Source organism: Catharus ustulatus, chromosome 8 (assembly GCF_009819885.2).
Source record: "Catharus ustulatus isolate bCatUst1 chromosome 8, bCatUst1.pri.v2, whole genome shotgun sequence".
Classification (NCBI taxonomy): Eukaryota; Metazoa; Chordata; class Aves; order Passeriformes; family Turdidae; genus Catharus; species Catharus ustulatus.
In genome coordinates, this window is record NC_046228.1 from 29,528,099 (window position 1) to 29,547,728 (window position 19,630).

Consider the following 19,630-nt stretch of genomic DNA (forward strand, 5'->3'; position numbering starts at 1 on the left):
GAGAGATGATGGTGTGTGTTGAAACACCTGCAGTGGCTTTCAGCATGTGGGCAAAATTTAATTGCCAGGCCTCTCCTTCTCATCACATCTCTACCCAGCCCCAGCCCTGGGCACACTCACCTTGTTGCTGAGGTTGACATTGGCATTTCTAGAGAGCAGCAGCGACACCATGTCCACGTGGCCGTCCTGGGAGGCGAGGTGCACAGGGGCGATGCCCTGCCTGGTGACAGCGTTGGCATCGGCACCGTACTCCAGCAGGGTGGTTGCTATGTCCATCTGGTTCTTCTTGGCAGCTATGTGCAGGGGTGTGTAACCGTTCTGCCAACAGAAAGCACTCCATTGTGGGCTGCTCATTGAACAAGGTGATAAATCACTTTTCTGTACCTATCCAACTCTGTGAATAATTACGCCATTAATTCTAAAAATTCTGTTGAACATAATGTTAACAGGCTGTACGAACCAATGCATCTGACCTTCAAGCAATCTCTTTTTGAAGAGGATTCTGAAGTAAATTTTCAAATCTAAGAAAAAATACCTTTTCAGGAAAGGACAATCTATAGAAAAAGGAGTTTGAGTTTTGTTTCACAGATATTTGCTCCTCTTCCTTAATTGTACATAAAATCTTTGACAAACAGAAGAGCAGGATGTGTGTTCATAACTCAGAACAGCTGTTATTGTTTGGGTTTTTTTCTCATTTCCCAGTGTGAATAAAACCATTATGTACATGAAATATGGCCTTTCTTGCAGCATTTACCCTAAACCTTACTGACAAGCTGTTTTTTTCCAGATCAAGGGAAAACTGAAGCATATAACTCTGTATCTTTTTATGCCTTCCAATATGTGTACCCAGGGAGCCCACCACTAAAAATAAAAATGCAGTGTCTATTGCACGATACAATTTTGTAACTCTAAAAAAAGACAGGCGGGAAATAGATAAATGGATACAAAGAATAACTGATCAGCACACAAACATCAAAACTCTGATGGAGGTATGACCAGTTTTTGGTACAGATTGCAATGATTGTTTAGTCAAGAACCTCCTGTCTTTCAGAAATGTATTAGTCTTCATTTTCAAGCAAATGACAAATGTGCACACGTTTGCATTGACTGAGGGACAAGGTCGGGGGATGAGACCCAAGCTGCATAAACCATTTTTTATTTTTGTATGGTATCATAAGTACCATTTGCATCTCAGATTACCCAGCCCAATAAAATCTACCTAAAGGCACAAAGCATTCACCTGGCTGGGCTCCTCTCTGCACCCACAGGGCAGCAGGGCTAGTCTAAAAAAGGAAGGGAAGTCACAACTGATGCAGAGCAATGCAGGTATGAGCAAGCAATAAATACATGGGAGCTCACAAATGATTCCAAGAGAGCTTTACTAGGAACCTGGCAGCAAGAGATGCACAGCACTAATTCCATGTGAAAAAGGTTCTGTAACCTTCAAAATTCAATTCAGATTCAGTTCAGATCTTGGATACGGAGGTTTCTGAAAATAACACTCAGGAAACACAGTGCCACAATCAACAAAGGAAGCACGTGGCCTCTGAATTTTCACTTTGAAGATAAAGTGCTTGAGGAAAAACAAACATAATCCTCTCTCTTAGACTTCCTGCATGATACTGCCATGTAAAGCAACCACTGCCACACGAGCACCTAATAAATCCTAAATACTACATGCTAAATCGTGCATATTTGCTAAAACCTAACTCCATTAAATGGAGCTCATGTGACATTATATAAAATAACAAATACAGTTTCCAAGCCTTTTCCTCAGAAATGGGCATATATTGCTTTCAGTGGAATGGACAGCAGCAGGTTGCCAAGAAAAGGCAAAAAGAGAGCTGAAAAATAAAATCTGAAATTCAGCTCAGTCCCAGTCTGCATCTTCTCCTCATAAGGGCAGCACTCTGGCACTATGCATAGATGGAGAAAGAACAGACAAGTTTAGAAGGAAGGGTATTGGATTATTCTTGTTGCCATGGAAAGGAGTGGAAAAAGAGAAAACGGTTAAAGATTAAGGGACAGAGGAAAACTAAGACTTTGGGGATGGCATGGTGAGGAAGAAAGTCACTGTAAAGTGGATGCCAAATACAAATTAGGGATAAGCTGCATGTGGAGTTAGGCACAATTTTTGCCTATGAAAGAGAAGAATGGTTCATTAGAACAACTGTACCACTGCACTATACTCTGACATGCCCATTTCCCATACCCTGTCACTTATCACTCTTCAAGGCAAATTTTGCTGGACTTGGTTAATGAGCCATTCTTAAGATCAGTGTTAAAGACAGTGGTATCACAGGAAAGGCAACTACTGATGAAACTAACTGAGGAGCCAGTGGTGAGATATGACATAACATTTATTTACTGGACCACATTTACAAAAGGTACAGGAAATCATCTGCTGTTACCAACATCATCTTTCGGATGAGTGCACAGTGGGTGCCCGAAGCAACAAACATGTTATGGTGAATTTTATTTAGTATTGGCGCTCTGCGCGCTGCTGCCGTGGCTCACTTGCTGCAGAACACTAACAAATGCTTTCTTTTAGGCACACTTTTAGCTGGCACTTGGAGGGTTGAAGTGGCAGCTGCAGAACTGTTCTGTTACTGATGGAGAAGCTAGGATGACCTGACACATGAGTTTGTGCAATGCTGTACCACAGTCTATAGGGCTTCCACCTTGGTTGAACTAAGCCCTTGGCAGGGGCTGCTGCAATCCCTGCCCCTACAGGATGCACAGCTCCCACTGGCAGCTTCGTTCAGTGAAAACTGGGTCAGTGCCTTCTCATCCTCTTCAGAAGGCCCTTTCTTCCCCCCAGTGGCGTTTAAGAGTGCTGTGCTGCAGTAGTGAGAGATCAGAGATCACTCCAGTTGCCCCCCTGGGGCACGGCTCTGGCAGACTGCCGCTATCGACAGTATTGATTTTAAACTGCACCATTGCTGCTGGCAGTCCATGTCTATTTAACTTCCCCCTCCTTGCACTACAAACTCTGGGACCTACCATGGCACACTCCATCCCCTCCTTTAGCCATGCAGCAGGCCTCCAGTGCTATGGTTGCACTCAGCCATGTGTGAGAGGAAGGCAGTCAAGGAACGTTGCCCATCTAACTACAAGACTACAAGACTGGCTTTCCCACTAGCTGTTCCTTCTCCACAGAGTTGTTACTTTTTTCTTTTTTTTTTTTTTTTTTCAGTGATTTGAGGAAATTATCTGGGTTGTTTCAAATGAGGTATTTACACTGCACTTAACCTGTTTTAACCTACATGTTTCCTCCCTGCTTTACCTAATGTTCCTGTTCAAATATCAATTATACTTTGATTGATTATAGTATTTATCCATCCCATACTTGAAACCGGGATCCACAAAAGAAATAGTTTAAGCTTCTCTAAATTCTCTTCATTCTATGCACTACCAGAATAAATTTACATATTTATTGTTTCATATCCTCTGAAACCTTACACTAGCTATTGTCTTGCCTGTAGTAAATTACAATCAAAGCAGGGCTGGGACTAGTTTTATTTCTTGCCAGTCCATTTACACTGGGGTAGAAGTATTGTGAAGGATATGATAATTACATATATTCTGCTGAGAAACTTATCTTACTTCAGATGTGATCCTGTGGCACAAACAGAAGTACCCCTGTATAACAGGGCTTTAACCCCAAGCTTCCCCTTGCACAGATCTTAAGATGCAGTGATACAAAGTTGAATAGCTTGGAGAAGTTATTGAAGATGCTGGACAAATGAAAGCAAGGTTCAGTATTTTCTGAGACTGAAACTGATGATTTAAAGTGTTTCTGAATTTTTATTTGCTTTTTAAAATTACCATTTTATTCACCTGCAGGATTATTCTAGCAGCTTTACGTGTATGTGAGCCATTAACAAATAAGGTTCACTGACCCTCCTGTAACTGCAAACATACACAGCCTAGAAAGGGGTAGACAGGGAATAAAGTGACATAAAAAGCCTGGGTATTGTTCTCCCAGAGTGGCCAGTACTTGTACCTTGGCAGAGGCGTGAGGTGAAGCTCCCTGGTCCAAGAGGAGAAGGGCCACTTTTTGATTATCGTAGTGTGCAGCTACATGCAGTGGTGTTAAACCGCTCTAAAAACACATGCAGAACAAACAAGTGCTGTTACAGACTCTCTCCAGGGGAAACTCAGGAGTTTGGACAATTCCAGTAGATGAGGCGAAAAACCACATTTGTTACTCATTCATGCATCCAGACTCTTTGGAAACTTTTAAAATCAAAAAATAAAATAAATTTGGAAATCCTTCCCGAGTTGTGAAAGCCCCATTCACTTTTCCCAGGGAAGACAAACAGAGAAGCACATGTCTGTGCTGCCCCCAGGGTAAGGAGGTCACACCCCTGGAAATGTTTTCCTTTTACTGCAGTGGATAAGTAGGCTGCCTCTTGGATCTGTAAAAATCCAGGCTGGGCTGGTTTAAAAAGCCTGAGGTCCGATTGGCCTTTGCCCCCCACCCCCTGTCATGAGACCTGGGGAAGCAGAGCCAGCAACCCAAATACTCTGATAAGGACTGTAAATAGTCTGGGTAGGAACACAGGGGAATGGTTTGTCTCCATTCCCCTGGATGTGAACACAGAGCACATCACTTTGTTGTCAATTAATGACAATAAAAGTCACTTTGTTCAGAGTTTGCTGGCTCTTGGCAGTCTCAGCAGGAATTGGAATACCACATGAATCCAGCTAAACCCAGGCTGGGGATACTAGTGTGATGGTAAGGTAGGTAGGAGGACTTTAATAAAGTATTATCTGGTTTGAGATATTTGCTGGGCAAGTGGCAGTGGCTTCTTCTGTCCTACCTTTCCAGAAGCATCAGGAGATGCATTCTTCTGAAGCAGGAGGTTGGCTACCTCAATTTTCCCGTACTTTGCAGCCACATGTAGTGGAGTAAATCCTTTCTGTAAGAGAAAGCATAAGCATATGTAAGAGAAATATAGCAGCCCTGGGCACTCTTTTTCAGGGCAAGGCTTGTCTCTGATCTGCAAGGATGCAGCTGCTTCCATCCACCCCTTTATGCAGTCCTGAGGACAAGCAACAAATCTGCAGATTCCCAACTGCCCTGGGGGGTCTGGAGGCCCTTCCCTTGCAAGGCAAGCACTATCTACATTAAACAAGGGAAGAGTCAGTTCCTTTCTTCACACTACCAAAGACCCAAGGGCATGTCTATCAACACCCACCTGGAATTTCTGCCCTGCATTCCTTCCATTCCAGGAAAACGCATGTCTGATCGCTGGGATGTGTTATACATCAGGTTCTGAGGCGTAAGTGTGAAGCTTTGCACCCTCTTAATGAAATGTTGCTCACACTTACACTGTGCGTGTACATGACTCTTGCAGCATTTAATTCACAAGCAGCCCTTGCTGCAGGTATGTTCCATCTTTGGAGCTGTCACTCCTGCAGCTTGCTTACCTTGGTGATGATAGACAGAGATGCACCATGATCCAAAAGAACAGAAGCTACATCCTCATGCCCTTCCCGAGCAGAAAGGTGCAGAGGTGTGTATCCTGACGTGGTGGCTGCATTGGGAGATGCTCCCTGCTGCAGCAGCTGCTGCACAATGTCTGCTTTTCCCAGGCGGGCAGAAATGTGCAGCGGTGTTTGGTCATCCTAAACACAGAGGGAACAACACAGGCCTGCATGAGGAAACTGTGCCTCACATTGGGACACAAAATATTTGCCCACATTCTGTCACTGTTCAAAACTGCAGACAAGCGTTAATTCTACTGAGGTCTTAGCTAGTGAATGTTGGACACTGGTTTTCTCTGTGTCATAACATAAAGATATCTTGCTCTTTGTTAGTGCATCACAAAATATTCCAGACAGTGACATAATCCATAAAAGTTAATAAATTTATCAATTTTCTTCCTTATCTGGATTTGCCTCACTTTGCTTTGCAGACAGGCTTAAAACAAAGTCAGTGCATAATTCTGTTCCTCACATCTTGATCTCTTATGTTTCACAGTAACAATTGCTCAATCAATTATTGCCTGGAAACTTGCATAAACTATCATAATTTTCATGCTTTTCTAACTGGTGAACGATTGTTTGGCATTTTGCAGTTAACTTTTCCACAGATGTAACTGATGACAGAGCATGGTGTGGAAATTAATTGTCACTTTCTACTCATTCAGAAGACAATAATCTGAATAGTTTTAAGTTTTTCCCTGTTCATGAATCACATGGTTTATTTCTTTTCCTTCAATGAAAATTTTAGGGTGTTGTGACCTTGTTCTGAGCATTTACGAGATAATTTCTTACTGCTTCATTATTTGGTTTTGTATTTTTGTCCTCCCTCTTCTCTGTTTTACAATCTTTGGATTAAGCACACTACAACAACAGTCTGGCCAAGCATCTTTCTCTGCCCATTTTCCCCTGCTGAATTTCCTGCCTTTCAACCCCTTCTACCCCCTGTCCTGCAGTTCTGGGCTGTTCTCTTCAAGGGAGACTTCTGCCCTACAAGAGCAATTTTACACCTCTGGATTTAGTATGGGAGCATGCCAGGATATAAATGCTGCTCCTCTGAAGGGCAGTTCTCCTCTGGGGGAGCATCTTTGTGGTTCTTAAATGATTCCAGTTTGTGTCCGTTTCCCACAAATTTCTCACAGCTGATGTTAGCACTGGTGTATAATCTACTGCTTGCATTTAGTTGTTATTTATGATAACAAACTGATCACAGGCAATGGCAGTTTGCACAAATTAAATCATTCTGTGAATTTACTCAGAAAATATTTGCATGACTGCTTCTGAGCATGAGCTGTTCACTTTCAAGACTGTCTTTGGAGATTTACAAACCACATGAATCAGTTAGTTCTATTGTCAGGCTCCTTGCAGATACAAAGTGTATCAGCTATAAATATTTAGTCAGAGTTCCTTATAAGTTCCTTATAAGATAATCTTAACAGCAAACTTACTTATGACCCAATTCACAGGTAATTTCACAATGAAAAATACTTCAGGGTTTTTTTTTGTTGTTGTTTTGATTTTTTTGTTTGTTTGGGGTTTTTTTGTTATATCCATTTTATGACCATTTGGGGAAAAATACTTCATGAGTTTACCTATTAAGACTGCTATTTATTGCACCCATTTATCTCCCTGCCCTGCCTGTTTCCTGGAACTCTTTGATTTCCATCATTCTTCTTCATGCCTCTTGACCATTTCTTTTTCCTCCACCCTTACCTTCCTCAACTGCAATTGTTTCTATAGGATCTGTTCCTTCTTTCCAGCCCTCTAACACATCCTCTCACTGTGCCTCCTTCCCTTAGGTGGTGCTCTTTAGAAGTCTAACATTTTTGAATATATGCAGACTGCTGCTTTAGGGACATGACAGGAGACACCATAAGCCAGGGGTTTCCAGTTCTGCTGAAATAAAACCATATTTGAGGACTTCCTCTCCCTCCTTAAGTCCCACTTCTAAACAAAACCCTTCAAACACGTGATCATTTATATTAAAAACCGGGATGGCATCAACCAGACACCTGCCCTGTCTCTCAGAGATCGATCACTGGTGGCTATAGTGAGAGGGTACATAAAGTATCAATGGGCATCACAAAGGCCTGGCTTCACCTCTTCCCCATCCTGAAGGACACACACAAGATGAATGTGAGTCTTTGCTTTGTCCAGTACAGATCATCCAGGTGTGTCACACCTGCCATCTCCTCACCTTGGCTTTTGCCTCCACCTGGGCTCCGTTCTGTACCAGGTGTCGCACGACCTCTGTCTGGCCAGCCCTGGATGCCATGTGCAGCGCTGTCTCTCCTCTCTGCATGCAGCACCACAAACAGAACAGAATTAAAAACACATTGCAGGAAGAATGAACAGCCAACGTGTTTCATAAAGACAGAAATACCAGCGACCCAGTTCACAATGATTTCCACTAGAAAACCCTGCTGTAGTTGTCCGTAAGATGTAAGATTAAATCAATATTTGACCTGTCACTGTGTGCTGCAAAGCAATTTATTGCAGGGTCAGTTTCCCAACCCAATAGTGCCTTTGTCATTATTTTTTGCTGAAAAGAGACAGTACAGTTTTTATATTACCAGCATTTTATTAGCAATGTTAAAATGTTGTCCTTTTAAATAGAGCTGAATTTAGTAAAAAACGTATTTCAAATTTTGTATATTCAGGCACACACATTTGGCTTTCCTTCTGTAATGCCTTATGCCTCTACTATCATTTGTTATCTGACAAGCACTGAGGCAATTGAATAACAAGGAAAAAAAATCATTACTCAGTACATTCATCTAAAGTATCATGATTTAATGAAAGACAAATCCAAGGAAACAGAACAATTCAGGAGGAAAAGTGGTTTCTACATTTTTTGGGTATCAATATGTCTTTAGGTACAAATGCCTGCTTATTAACAAAAGGTGAAAAGGTGTTGCATTTTAATGTAATTTCACAGAATTAGCAGGTAAAGACTTTTACAAAATACTGTCTTTTAGCTGCAGCTGTGTTTGGAAAGTGAAAAGGAGGCCAAATTGTTAAAGAGGATCAACAAGCTTCTGCTCCTCTTCCACTTCCCAGCTTTCAAATACCCATCTAAGAACAAGTTCAGTTTTTACACATGGCCTGGGAGCCTTGGGGCACACAGCACACAGCCAGCAGAAGAGTGAGCTTGGATGGCTGGATGGACACAGGCAATATGTCCCCACAATCTGCTGCAATCTGTTGAATTTTCCTTAAATGGTAGGCCCCCCAGGTCTTGGGAAAAGAGTGCTCAACAGTCAAGCACGGATCTCAAAAATTGCATCTGAGAAGCCACAGTATGTTCTCATTCTTTACTTCAGAAAATCAAGAGATTGGAACCTTCTTAGGGTCAGCCCCTTTGGAAATCTCCTCAACCTGCCAAGCATCTCCCAGGTAGGGGTCAGCAGGCTGCACCTTCCCATGGCTCCAGCTTGAGCCACAGGTGCTATGGAGGTGGATGGTGGACAGCAGAATTAGGCACCTGGTCCCAGTTCTGCTCTCAGATATTATCATGCATTCCCAGTCCTGCCTTGCTGAAAGGAAACCCGTGACTCACCACATTGGTAGTGTTGGGGGATGCTCCATGATGCATTAGCTGTGATACAATATTTACATGTCCCATGAAGGCAGCAACATGGATTGGAGTTAGGCCCGACTGAAAAACAAACCAGAGTCCAATTTACATACCTACTTCCACATGCCTTTACTAGAATGTCATGAGGAAAACATTTTTTCTAAAGTGAATAAAGGTAGCTGCTTGCTCTTCTGAGAGGGCTTTATGTTCTTAAAACCATATACATGTGTTTAAATGAAAGGGCACACAGAACTGGAAACATGTATGAGTGTGGTTCATGAGCAAACATACAAATGGTGTAGGAATTCAGTAATTCTTCTTCAACAAAATCAACCATAGCTAAGCAAGATTAAGATTTGGCTTTTGCTAAATATCATCTTGGAACAGGAGAAAAAAAAAGATAAAAGCATTCCTGGTACAAAAGCAAGGCTTTCTGAAACATTCAGCTTATGCAAAAAAGATCACCATCATGAATCTACATCACTGCTCTTACACAGCATATGAAAGCCCAACTCTAGAGAAAGAGAGGGAGAGGGAATGAGAGGGGAGAAAAAGGGAGCAGTCATTCAGCAGGGCATGACCTCAAGGATTCTGCTTTAAAAATCCAATCAGTAGTTAATATCTCCCCACGTAGAATCACCCTAAAGCCTCCTCACAGCTGCTTCTGCAGAGCTGTACCAACAGTCAGCCAGAGGCTTCAGAAGGGCGTTTTGCTACCAAGAAAAGGAGAAAGCTCAGTGGATCTCTGGAAATCCCCATGATTGAGGCAGCTTCCCCACAGATATGTACAAGTCCCAGAGGGTAGAAGTGAGGAAGACACTTATCTTACTCATGCAGAACAACAAACATGAGCAGGAAGGTAGAATAACTGGCTGAGTGTGTTAATTCTTTTATCTGTTTCAAACAATTTAGCAAATGCTTTTAAAAGTTTTTAAACACTAGTCTGGAGCTACATGAGCTGTAGCCAGGGCAGACTCTTCTCCCTCAAGCAAGCCAGGAAGGGATCTGTATGGTTTGCTGTTGAATAGTTAGAACAACCCCACAGACATAAAATCAAACTCCCTTTTGTGGAGATGAACTATTCCCCATTGCACCTTGTGTAATTCACAGAATTCCCTGTCATTTTCTAACATGGCCCATTCCACAGTGGTCACACATTCATATATGTGATCTTTCCTCCTCTCCTAACTTGGCACAATATACATACATGGAGATCGAATTTCTCATAGGTACCTAATTATCTCAGAATTGTTCCAAGAGCTAGGTGCAGACTATCTCACTGACTGAAGTGACAGCATATTGATTTCTGTCTAGCTGATTTGTGATGTCCCCTGATGGTGAGAGAATATAACTTCTTTGTGGAAAGCCAAAATGAGGTGTTTTAAACCACCTTTTAAAACAGGATTTGAGTGAAGCATAGTCCACCTCATTGTCTGTAACAGAGCAAATTTCATCCTCAGTGCCTTAAATTACAGAAAAAATAGCAGAAATGGTAAATTTTAGAAAGTTTATTTGTTACATTTCACTTGTTATTCACACTGTAATCCCAACATATATCAGTTGTTTGTGATTGATTAGGGCAACTGACTTTATTGTTCAGTTTTATTATAATATGTAATTGACAATAATTGTTTACCTCATTGGTCCATGTTCTTTCAGAAATATTGAAATATTAATCAATACAGCTACAATCAATTTTGTATGAAAAGCAAAGACAAGCATGGAAGGACCATTTCTTACCTCAGTTACAGCTTGAATTGATGCACCGTGCTTTAGAAGAAGTTCCATTACTTTTATCCTGTTCTTCTTGCAGGCAATGTGAAGAGGTGTGAAACCATTCTGGAAATGAGAAAGAACACACTTTTTGATGCCTCATGTCATGAAAAAATAGAACTGAGTATGGAATTCACATAGAAGATTTTTCTATTTTAAAGGAACAACTCCCAAATTTATTTTGGCATTACTACATTTTTCATGTAATATAAAGCAAAAATTTATAAGAAAATAAAGATCTATTTCATATATCCAGTCTTAATTATTAAATATATTGCCCACTCCAATAATTAATTTCTTTGTAAAAATCTTAATTCACACAAAACTATCAAACCCTTCTTTTTTGCTTGCCACATTCACTTTTAACTGGCTAGGGTTTTCTGCTGGAGTTTTTGGGGGTTTTGGGGTGGGTTGTTTTGGTTGATTTTCTCTCAGCCTATTAGAACTGTTGGTAAAAAACACCAATTTACCTATTATGAGCTCTGGAATGTACATCTTCTATGCTATTTTTACTACTTTTTTGTTTGGTTGGGGTTTTTTTTCCATTCATTGCCTGTCAGCTTACTACAACTACAAGTATTTCACCACTTCCTCTAAAAAAGATGTGTGCAATGGAGTGAATATTAGAACTACCATCTTATTTAGTGTGAGATGATACCACAGAAAAAAAGTAGATCAGGAAAATAGGTTGTCCAAAGCACCCACGATTGGTACAGTAACATCAGAGCACTGAATGCTGACGCTGCTTGGTACAAAACAGCCTTTGCAGAACATTCTGAAAACAACTGGCAGAGCTGGTCCCTCAGATCTGATCAAAACTGTATTTTTTTACCTGCTGTGCAGTAAAGAATATTGTATGTTTCCATGATGTGAGGTCCATGTCATTGTCTGTTCCAGCACAGCAGCTCTCACCCCTCTTTTTGCCAGTGGACAATGTCCAGGGCAAGCTCAGGAGTGTTTCATATTTTGTAATAGCTTGACCACAGACACCTGAATACAGGTTGATCACACACAAAAAAGCACAGGGTCTGAGAGAAGGAAATCTGTGGAGCCTGTACTGTGTTTAAGGGAGTCAATCCCACCTGGCTTGTGAGGGTTTCAGGAGCTCACACAACATTTCAGGAGTTGAATGAGTTGGCATCAGGCTGTGAAACCAATCAACCCAATTCATGTCAGGATGTAAATTTGTTTGGAACATTTTTGAAGAACAAATCAAAGAGACATTTTAAACAGAATGGATTGCAATTGCAATTTGAACAAAAGGCATTAATGTATTCTGTTTGTATGCAGTTTAACTGCTGCTGGAGTTGTTTCTAAAGCAGAAAGGCATATGACTCCATTGACATAGAATACCACAAATACTCATTATGAAACTCATTCCTATCTTTTACTGTTTCACATCACTGAGAACTTATAAAAATTCCCTCAGTTTCAAACGTCACTGATTATTTGCTCTGCACAAACACTTGGAAAATAAGGATTCTCTCCATACCAAAAACTACAGGAGTTATGTCTGCAGCTGTTTCATCTATTCATAATCATAAAAAGCTACCAGGAAGCAAAAGGGCTGTAGTTACACTAGAAATTCATAAATCACCACTGACTGTCTGCAAGCAGAGGTCTTCTCTGATTGCAGGATACATTATTAACACTTTGAACTTCGAGTGCTTGTTCTTGGGCTGCGGCAGCAACAGCACATCCTCTCTGTCAGCCATCAGCAGGCAGAAAACAACTCCCAGTAACTCTCAGCACAACTCTGAAGGAAAGTTCAGCTGTGACAGCGCCCTGCTGTACTCACCAGTGCTTTGGCATTAGGATTAGCTTTCTTGTCCAAGAGAACCTTGGCGACTTTGTAGTGGCCGCAGTGGGCAGCGACGTGCAGCGCAGTCAGGTAGTCATTGGTGACGTCGTCTACAGGCACGTTGTGCTGAATCAGGAGCTGCACACAGTTTAGATGATCCCCTTGTGTTGCCATGTGCAATGGAGACAAACCATTCTGCCAACAGAGAGACCCAGCACAGATGGGTTAGAGGATGCTCAGAGAAAGGAAACTCCTCCGTGTTGTTCTTGGGAGTGTTTGTTTTATGAAGAATTTCACAAGCTCAGAGAGCACCCAAAATAAACTTAACATGTTCAGTGTGAGGAGGGGGGTTCTGACTGCAGATTTTGGAGCTTATTTGGTTAGAGTTTGTAGGTAGGCCCACATTGAAAAACCATCATAACATACCAGAGATGATCTAAATGTAGCATCTTTCTGCCAGTATGGCTCAGACAAGCTGCACAATTTACATGAGTTACCTGAGGAACAGCACTTCTGACTTCTAACTCCCCAGCCAGGGAATTTGCTGGTTTTTAAAGCTGAGTTATTCTTGCCACTCTATACGTGGCCTGTATAAACCAGGCGTGACAGCATAGGTCAGAGCATCACTCAGTGAACACTACAGCCTTCCTTTATCCCTCTATCTGTATTTTCCTGAATTTGGGTTGTATACATGCTTACACCACACTACCCAGCTCTGGAGAGCACTCTTCCCTGTCCACATTGGTAAAACACCAAAAGTTTCATCTGGGCTAAAAATCTCAGAATAAAACCTCCGTGCTGTCACCTACCAGCAGCAGTGGTAAAGCTGTTCCACCAGGGAAACACCTGAGAGATACTCATGTACCAGTGAATTGTTTTTTGAAGTGTTTAAAAAAAGTGAACAAGCTGCCAAAAATATATTCTATTTCCAGAGTAAAACCATGAGAGAAAATTCTCAAAAATTGAAAGGACTGACACTACTTCATGATGAAAGATTAAAAATATATGCCAGAATGAAAGAGGCTTTGTTAGCAGTGGTACATAGCTCCTTCTTCCAGCTATAGGGGTTTTTTTAACTCGATTCTTCTAATGCCAAAATTAGTTTTGAGTGCAGAAGCTATTCTTGTAGCAGCACACAATAGTTTATAAGCTGTAGGTGACTGCCAGTACACTGTGTCTGCATGGTGAAACACAAACCTGCGCTCACAGACGCAGTGCCCTCGTGTGACCGCAGCCAGCAAAGGCAAAGAAGGAGGCAAAACCAGCCGAGACCTCGGGCTCTCTGAAACAGACCCCTCTCACCCTTCCCATGTGATAACAGCCATAATAACCACGCCAAAGAAAGGTGGAAATACGTAGTGAAACCATATTTGAAGTGGAGATGGAAGCAGGATGGTAAAAGCAAACAGGCGCCTCCTGTCAGAACTGGAGAGCAGCTTACTTGCAGTGCTGAGACACATGTTCTTGGACACAGTAATATCTTTCAAGTAAGATTATCTCATTGGCATCTCACTTGTGATTTATGTTGGCTTGGATAAGCCTCTCTCCCATTCCCAAAGGCTACGACAGCAATTATCTGCATGGAAGATTGATACTAGCAGGGCATTTTAAATATTTTCACTGTCTTCTAGTGCAGTTTACAGTAGAACAAAAAAGATTAATTTCCATTAGTCACCAAGCCCTCCTGGCAAAAGTTTATAACTGATGATGCTTTTCAGGTGAGAGTAAAATATCGTGAAACTTTAAATATCATCCTTCTCAATTTTTGTAAGAAAGATCCTTTGGGTGAAAAGTGTAACAGCCATGCTTGTTAGTGCAGTAAGAGACTGGGAAGTTGATATGGGACTCCCTTAAGGAGAGACTTGTACCAAAAAGACTGATATGGATGGAAAAGAAAGGAAGAAACAGAGCCAATTTGAAAAATCAGCAAAATACTTGATAAAAATTTGTCATGGACAAGAGAAGTGCAGCAGCTAGCCAGACCTCATGCAGAAAATCGAGAGATAAGACTGGATACTAAAGAAATTGATGAAGACAAAAAAATTTGAAAATTGTCTTTTGTTATACACTAAACCAGGCTTAATTCTGTTGCAGTTGATGATATTCTATAACCTTACACAAGTCAGTTAATATTTCGATGCCACATTCAAAATAAAATATTACATGCAAGAGTTCTCTCCAGCCCCACATCCTTCTTGTGAGAGACATCCCAACAATGACCCTAAGAACCGATCTGGTACATTAGGATGGAGCCACTTCATAAATATTCTTACATTACTGGTTTTTTAAATTGCCAAGAAAATATTAAAAGAGGAAGCTCAAGATTAATCAGAGATATTGATCATTAAGGACCATAATGTCACACCATACCTTAAAACAACTGAATAATAAAACCTTAAAACAACCAAATAAAAACAAACAAACAAACAAGTCCAAACAAAACAGGACTGTAGAGATGAAACAAAGTGTCAACTGTCTGACTGGGTAAACATAAAATTACTGAGCTTATTTTGTAGCTCTGTCAAAGAGCTTTAATCTGGGCAAGCACCATTAACTCTAGGGCAAGGAAAAAAAAAAGAAAAAAGAAAAAAGCCAAAGAAGACTGCAAACCCAGTAACTAAAAAAAGACAGGGATGCCATTTCTTACATCCAAAATCATTGGCATGTTCAGGACTAGAATTCTCTTTTCATTTTGCCTGTAGAAACCCCCATATAATCCATTAGGTCACCATCTTACATGAAAATAAATCTAAGGCAAAAAAGGGTCAGCACTACACTAAACCATCTCTAGCAGGAAATAGCTATCAAACTGCAGTCTGGTTATTATTCTGAAAGAGTTTTACATAACATGAGAAAACTTAGTGAAGTTCAAATTCTTTCAGAGATGTGTCCTATTTCCAACAATATATGACTTAATTTGAAGAGAATGGAGACACTGATTTTTGCAGAGGACAGTACTGCACTTTAGTGCCAAATGAATGAATTCATTTATGCCATTCAGAAGTACAGCTACTTACTAGCTCACCTTCTGAAAATGATAGAATTAACATATCAGAAGGAAATGCAGGAAGTTCTGCACTTTCTTCTGTTCACTTTTTAACATGTAACAGTTTTCCCTCTTTCAAAGGAGGCTCTTATTTTGCAAAAGTTGTTTATATAAGCCTCTGCAGATCAACATCCAGTCTGTCTCTCAGCCTTAGGCAATTTCAAACCCACTATCCCATGTAATCTGCCTGATTCTGTCTAGTGAACTCTGGGCCAGGCTGTGTGATCCTACTCAGAAAGAGCAACAACTTCCAAACCTACAGTCCTTGAACAGCAGCTTAAGTTTTGGGGTAACACCTGAAAATACAACATCCATGCAACAAATAAAAGTAGTTCCTTTGGAGAGGTTTTCATTTACAATGGTGGAAATGAAAGAAATAGGGTGTATGTTTATGTGGGTGTTCTTTGGCTTGGTTTGTTGTCGTGGGGTTTTTTGTTCAGTTGGGGGTTTTGCGGTTTTGTTTTGGTGGTGGTTTGGGTTTATTTTTTCCCTTTAAGTAATTAAAAGAGCTATCCAAGAGGGTGGAAGAGCCTTTCTCCCTGGAGTATGAGCTCTGGGCTCCAAGAGTGGCAGATGTGGCACAAGGGCTTCCTAGACAGCCCCTTGTGGTTCTCCCCCACTCATGGAGTTTGCAAGTTAGGGCTCTGGGAGTCCATGGAAATTCCACATGCAGAGGATGGGTGAAAACTGTCTGACAGATTACCCATGACAGCTCTTGCCAGTGACTCAGTGAGCAGAGGAAAGCTGGTGCCAACCTCCCCAAACAAATGCTAAATATACTCCAGTAAAGGGGACAAAAACGAGGGAGGAGAAAAGCAGAATATAGAAGGGTGCTGAGACAGAATAGGATGGGATGACAGAGAGAGAAAAGAAATAACAACGGAACAGAAATGTTGCTGAAACACATTGGTTACAGACTAAAGAAAAAAGCCCACTGTGTAGAGGAAGGTTATCTTTGGAAAGAACCTCAACAAACTGCATAGCTCAAATGTCATCCCTGAATGGGGAAGTCATGGATTGCAGTGGTGAAAAGCTGGCTGCTGCTCTGAGATTTGAAATCAGCAGTAACAGCACAGCAGAGACCACCGCCAGGAGAGTTCTGGCAAGTGCTTCTTTTAATGCCAGCCCTTGGGTCTAAAGCAATCTGTGCACCCTGGCACAGGTGACTTGAAATTCTCAGGAAGAATTGTGCGTGATAAACTGCAGAGACAGAAAGTGGAGAAACTGATAATCAGGCTATGTCCTTAGGAAATACGAGTTGTCTCTGCAAAGGGACATTGCTCTATTTTTATCTCTTGTCTCTTCTCTAGCCTTAGGGTAAATTGGTTCAAGCTGAAGATTTATTGTAATCACTGTGTATTTATTCCAGGATAGACACAGAGATCTTCAGCTACTGAAATTCTGAAGGATAAGGTTACCACACAAGCCTTTTTGGTTGGCACAGAAATCTTTTCTTGCATATCTCGATTTAACACATTTTACATATGCAGACGTGCTCTACATACAGTATTCACTTTGGAGAGCTCCCACACAGTTACTTTAAATAACTAAGAAATAGGAAAGTTATTGCCAAACCCTTAAACATATGAGATATACAGAATTACCTTAGGAAAAAGAAAAAAACATATACAAGGATTATCCCACCAGGAAAGCATATCAGTTACCTTGGTTTTGGAAAGAATAGGGGCACCACGATCCAGCAGCATTTCTACAACCTGTTCATGGCCACTTCTTGCTCCACAGTGGAGCGGGGTCAGCCCATCCTGTGGGATACAGAGTTATAACTGGTTAGTAGCTGACATGCTAAAATCTTGCACACTTTTTTAGGGACCTGTGATGTCCTAGGAGGTTCCTTAATTCCTGCAAGGCGCTGTTCTTCTGCAAATGAAAACTTGAACTTCTTTGTTCAAATCACAGAGCACATTCTGGCTCTGACTTTCTGAACATGTAAATAGTCATATCACATTGGTGTTCATGCAACGGGCTTCTTCCAGGCCCCTCATTGCACATGCAAGAAAAAGATGAGATTGCACTTCAGGTACTTTTTGCCTGCTTGTCTTGGAGAAAACTGGGTCTCTCATTTGTCAGTATGCATCAAAGTCGGCGGATAGTCAGTTAGTCTGAGAGGAAAAAAAAAAAATCCTCCTCAGACCCTTATTACACTGATTTTGACAAGTGTACAGCAGATGAGAAAACCATCTTAATCCCAGGTGATGGGAGTATGTTGGATTCACTTCTGTCTCGTTGTGCAGACTCCAGCTAAATGACTGGCCTAGAGTCAAGGCATACTGTCCATACCTCTTTTAGAATAGTTTGATTAGTAATAGCCAACATCCTATTGCTTGTTGCAAATAATGATGTCATAGTTTTCAGAAAGTTTGGTTTTCCATTTACAAGTCACAAAGGAAGGAGGTTTTCTCTGATGTCTTCCACTACTCTTAGAACACATATGTTGTATTGTCTAGAATACGTCACACCATTTTTATACAAGGGATTATCTAAAATTCCTTCTCACACACTCCCTTCACACACATGCACTCCCCCTCCATATCACTTATCATGCTCACAGAGAATGAGACACATTTGATCATGTTCTGGTACCAGTCTGGACCCTTCCAGAGCTTCCAGAGTACAGCGCCCCACCCCTCCATGGGTATTTCTGGCTGACAAGGTTCCTATGGCTCAGGAGGAGCAGGCAGTCATGCTTGGCCAGCTGGACCTCATTCTGGGCCACACATCAGTCACTACCACCAGATGCACCCCGTGTGACACAACATGAAAATGCATGCGGGTGCTTGTCAGGACAGCTGATCTATAGCTATTGTTCACAGCATGCCAGGTCTCCCCCCACAAAGGGCAAATACACTCCAACACAGATAATTTAGCTCCATAGATTTTTTTTTTTGGTAGTTTCAAAATACTATTCACTGGTTTAGTTAGATTGCTACATGACACTCAGAGTTGGTAAAGAAATATGCAGAGGCAATCTGAAATGCAGATCACAAAGACTTCTTTTTTAAAAAGAGATTCTGAGATTAAAACAGACTGCTCTGAGTTCAGCAAGACTTCATTGACTTTGTCAGGAGATTTTCTAGTTGCTTATTTACTGTTCATAGACTGTGCTATGTGAAGCATAAAATATATTACATGTATTAGGAAGCAAACGTGCCTTAATATGATAGTCTGCAATGGCTCAGAAAAACCATTACAAACGATTATGACAATAATCTGCAGATTAAGGACTCTGTAAGTATGCACTGACATGATAAAGCATATCATCTGTATTATCTATCCCTCCAGAGAGCCTGAGAGCAGCTTCAGCAAAGCCAAGAGGACAATAGGAGGAGTTATGATTAGGCACAAGCTTCTCATTAGCATTGCACACCCATTTCTGGGGCTGCTGCCTGCTTTGGCTTTCATTTTAAACACATACACACACACACAAAGATCTAAGCATTGTTTCTGGTTCCTGTTGACACTCAGGTACCTGTGTAGCTCTTGTTACACTGGAGTCAAACCTGTCCTAAGACTGAGCCTTCCTGCTGCAGTGTATTTCCTCACCACCATGCGTGGCTTTAAGTGACCCCTGAGCAGCATGGGGTCAGCACAGAGCAGCCTCCCTGAACTCCCCAGCTCCCTCTTCCCAGTCAATGCTCACCCAGTATTCCCCCTGCAGCATGGCATCCTGTGGGCTGTCTCCCAAAGCCACAGTACCACAGCTCTCACATCAATGAGCATCACCTTGTAACCCAGTCTAAGAGTGATGAAACCAAGCACAATACCCAGCAAAAACTTATGTGATGTAAATACTCAGCAAGAGCTTGTCAGAGTTCGAGCCAATTCCTGGGTCCTGTCCACAGTCTTGGCAGGAGCACCAGGCACTCCTGTCCCCTGAGTCAGAAATAACAGCACACATTCCCAGGGGAGCAATTACTGCTGCCTC

The 19,630-nt window shown here is 41.5% G+C and overlaps 1 protein-coding gene across 22 annotated transcripts in view; it reads right to left on the bottom strand.

The window, feature by feature from the left end:
* Positions 1-19,630, bottom strand: part of ANK3 (ankyrin 3) — a 192,946-nt gene that overhangs the window by 94,147 nt on the left and 79,169 nt on the right. For all 22 annotated transcript variants that reach the window (XM_033065796.2, XM_033065799.2, XM_033065803.2 and 19 more), the window contains 9 exons: positions 17,352-17,450; positions 12,639-12,836; positions 10,808-10,906; positions 9,050-9,148; positions 7,688-7,786; positions 5,437-5,634; positions 4,827-4,925; positions 4,007-4,105; positions 121-318 (listed from right to left, as the gene is read on the bottom strand). In XM_033065796.2, coding sequence (XP_032921687.1) covers positions 121-318; positions 4,007-4,105; positions 4,827-4,925; positions 5,437-5,634; positions 7,688-7,786; positions 9,050-9,148; positions 10,808-10,906; positions 12,639-12,836; positions 17,352-17,450 — 1,188 coding nt within the window. The remainder of the gene's footprint in view (positions 1-120; positions 319-4,006; positions 4,106-4,826; positions 4,926-5,436; positions 5,635-7,687; positions 7,787-9,049; positions 9,149-10,807; positions 10,907-12,638; positions 12,837-17,351; positions 17,451-19,630) is intronic.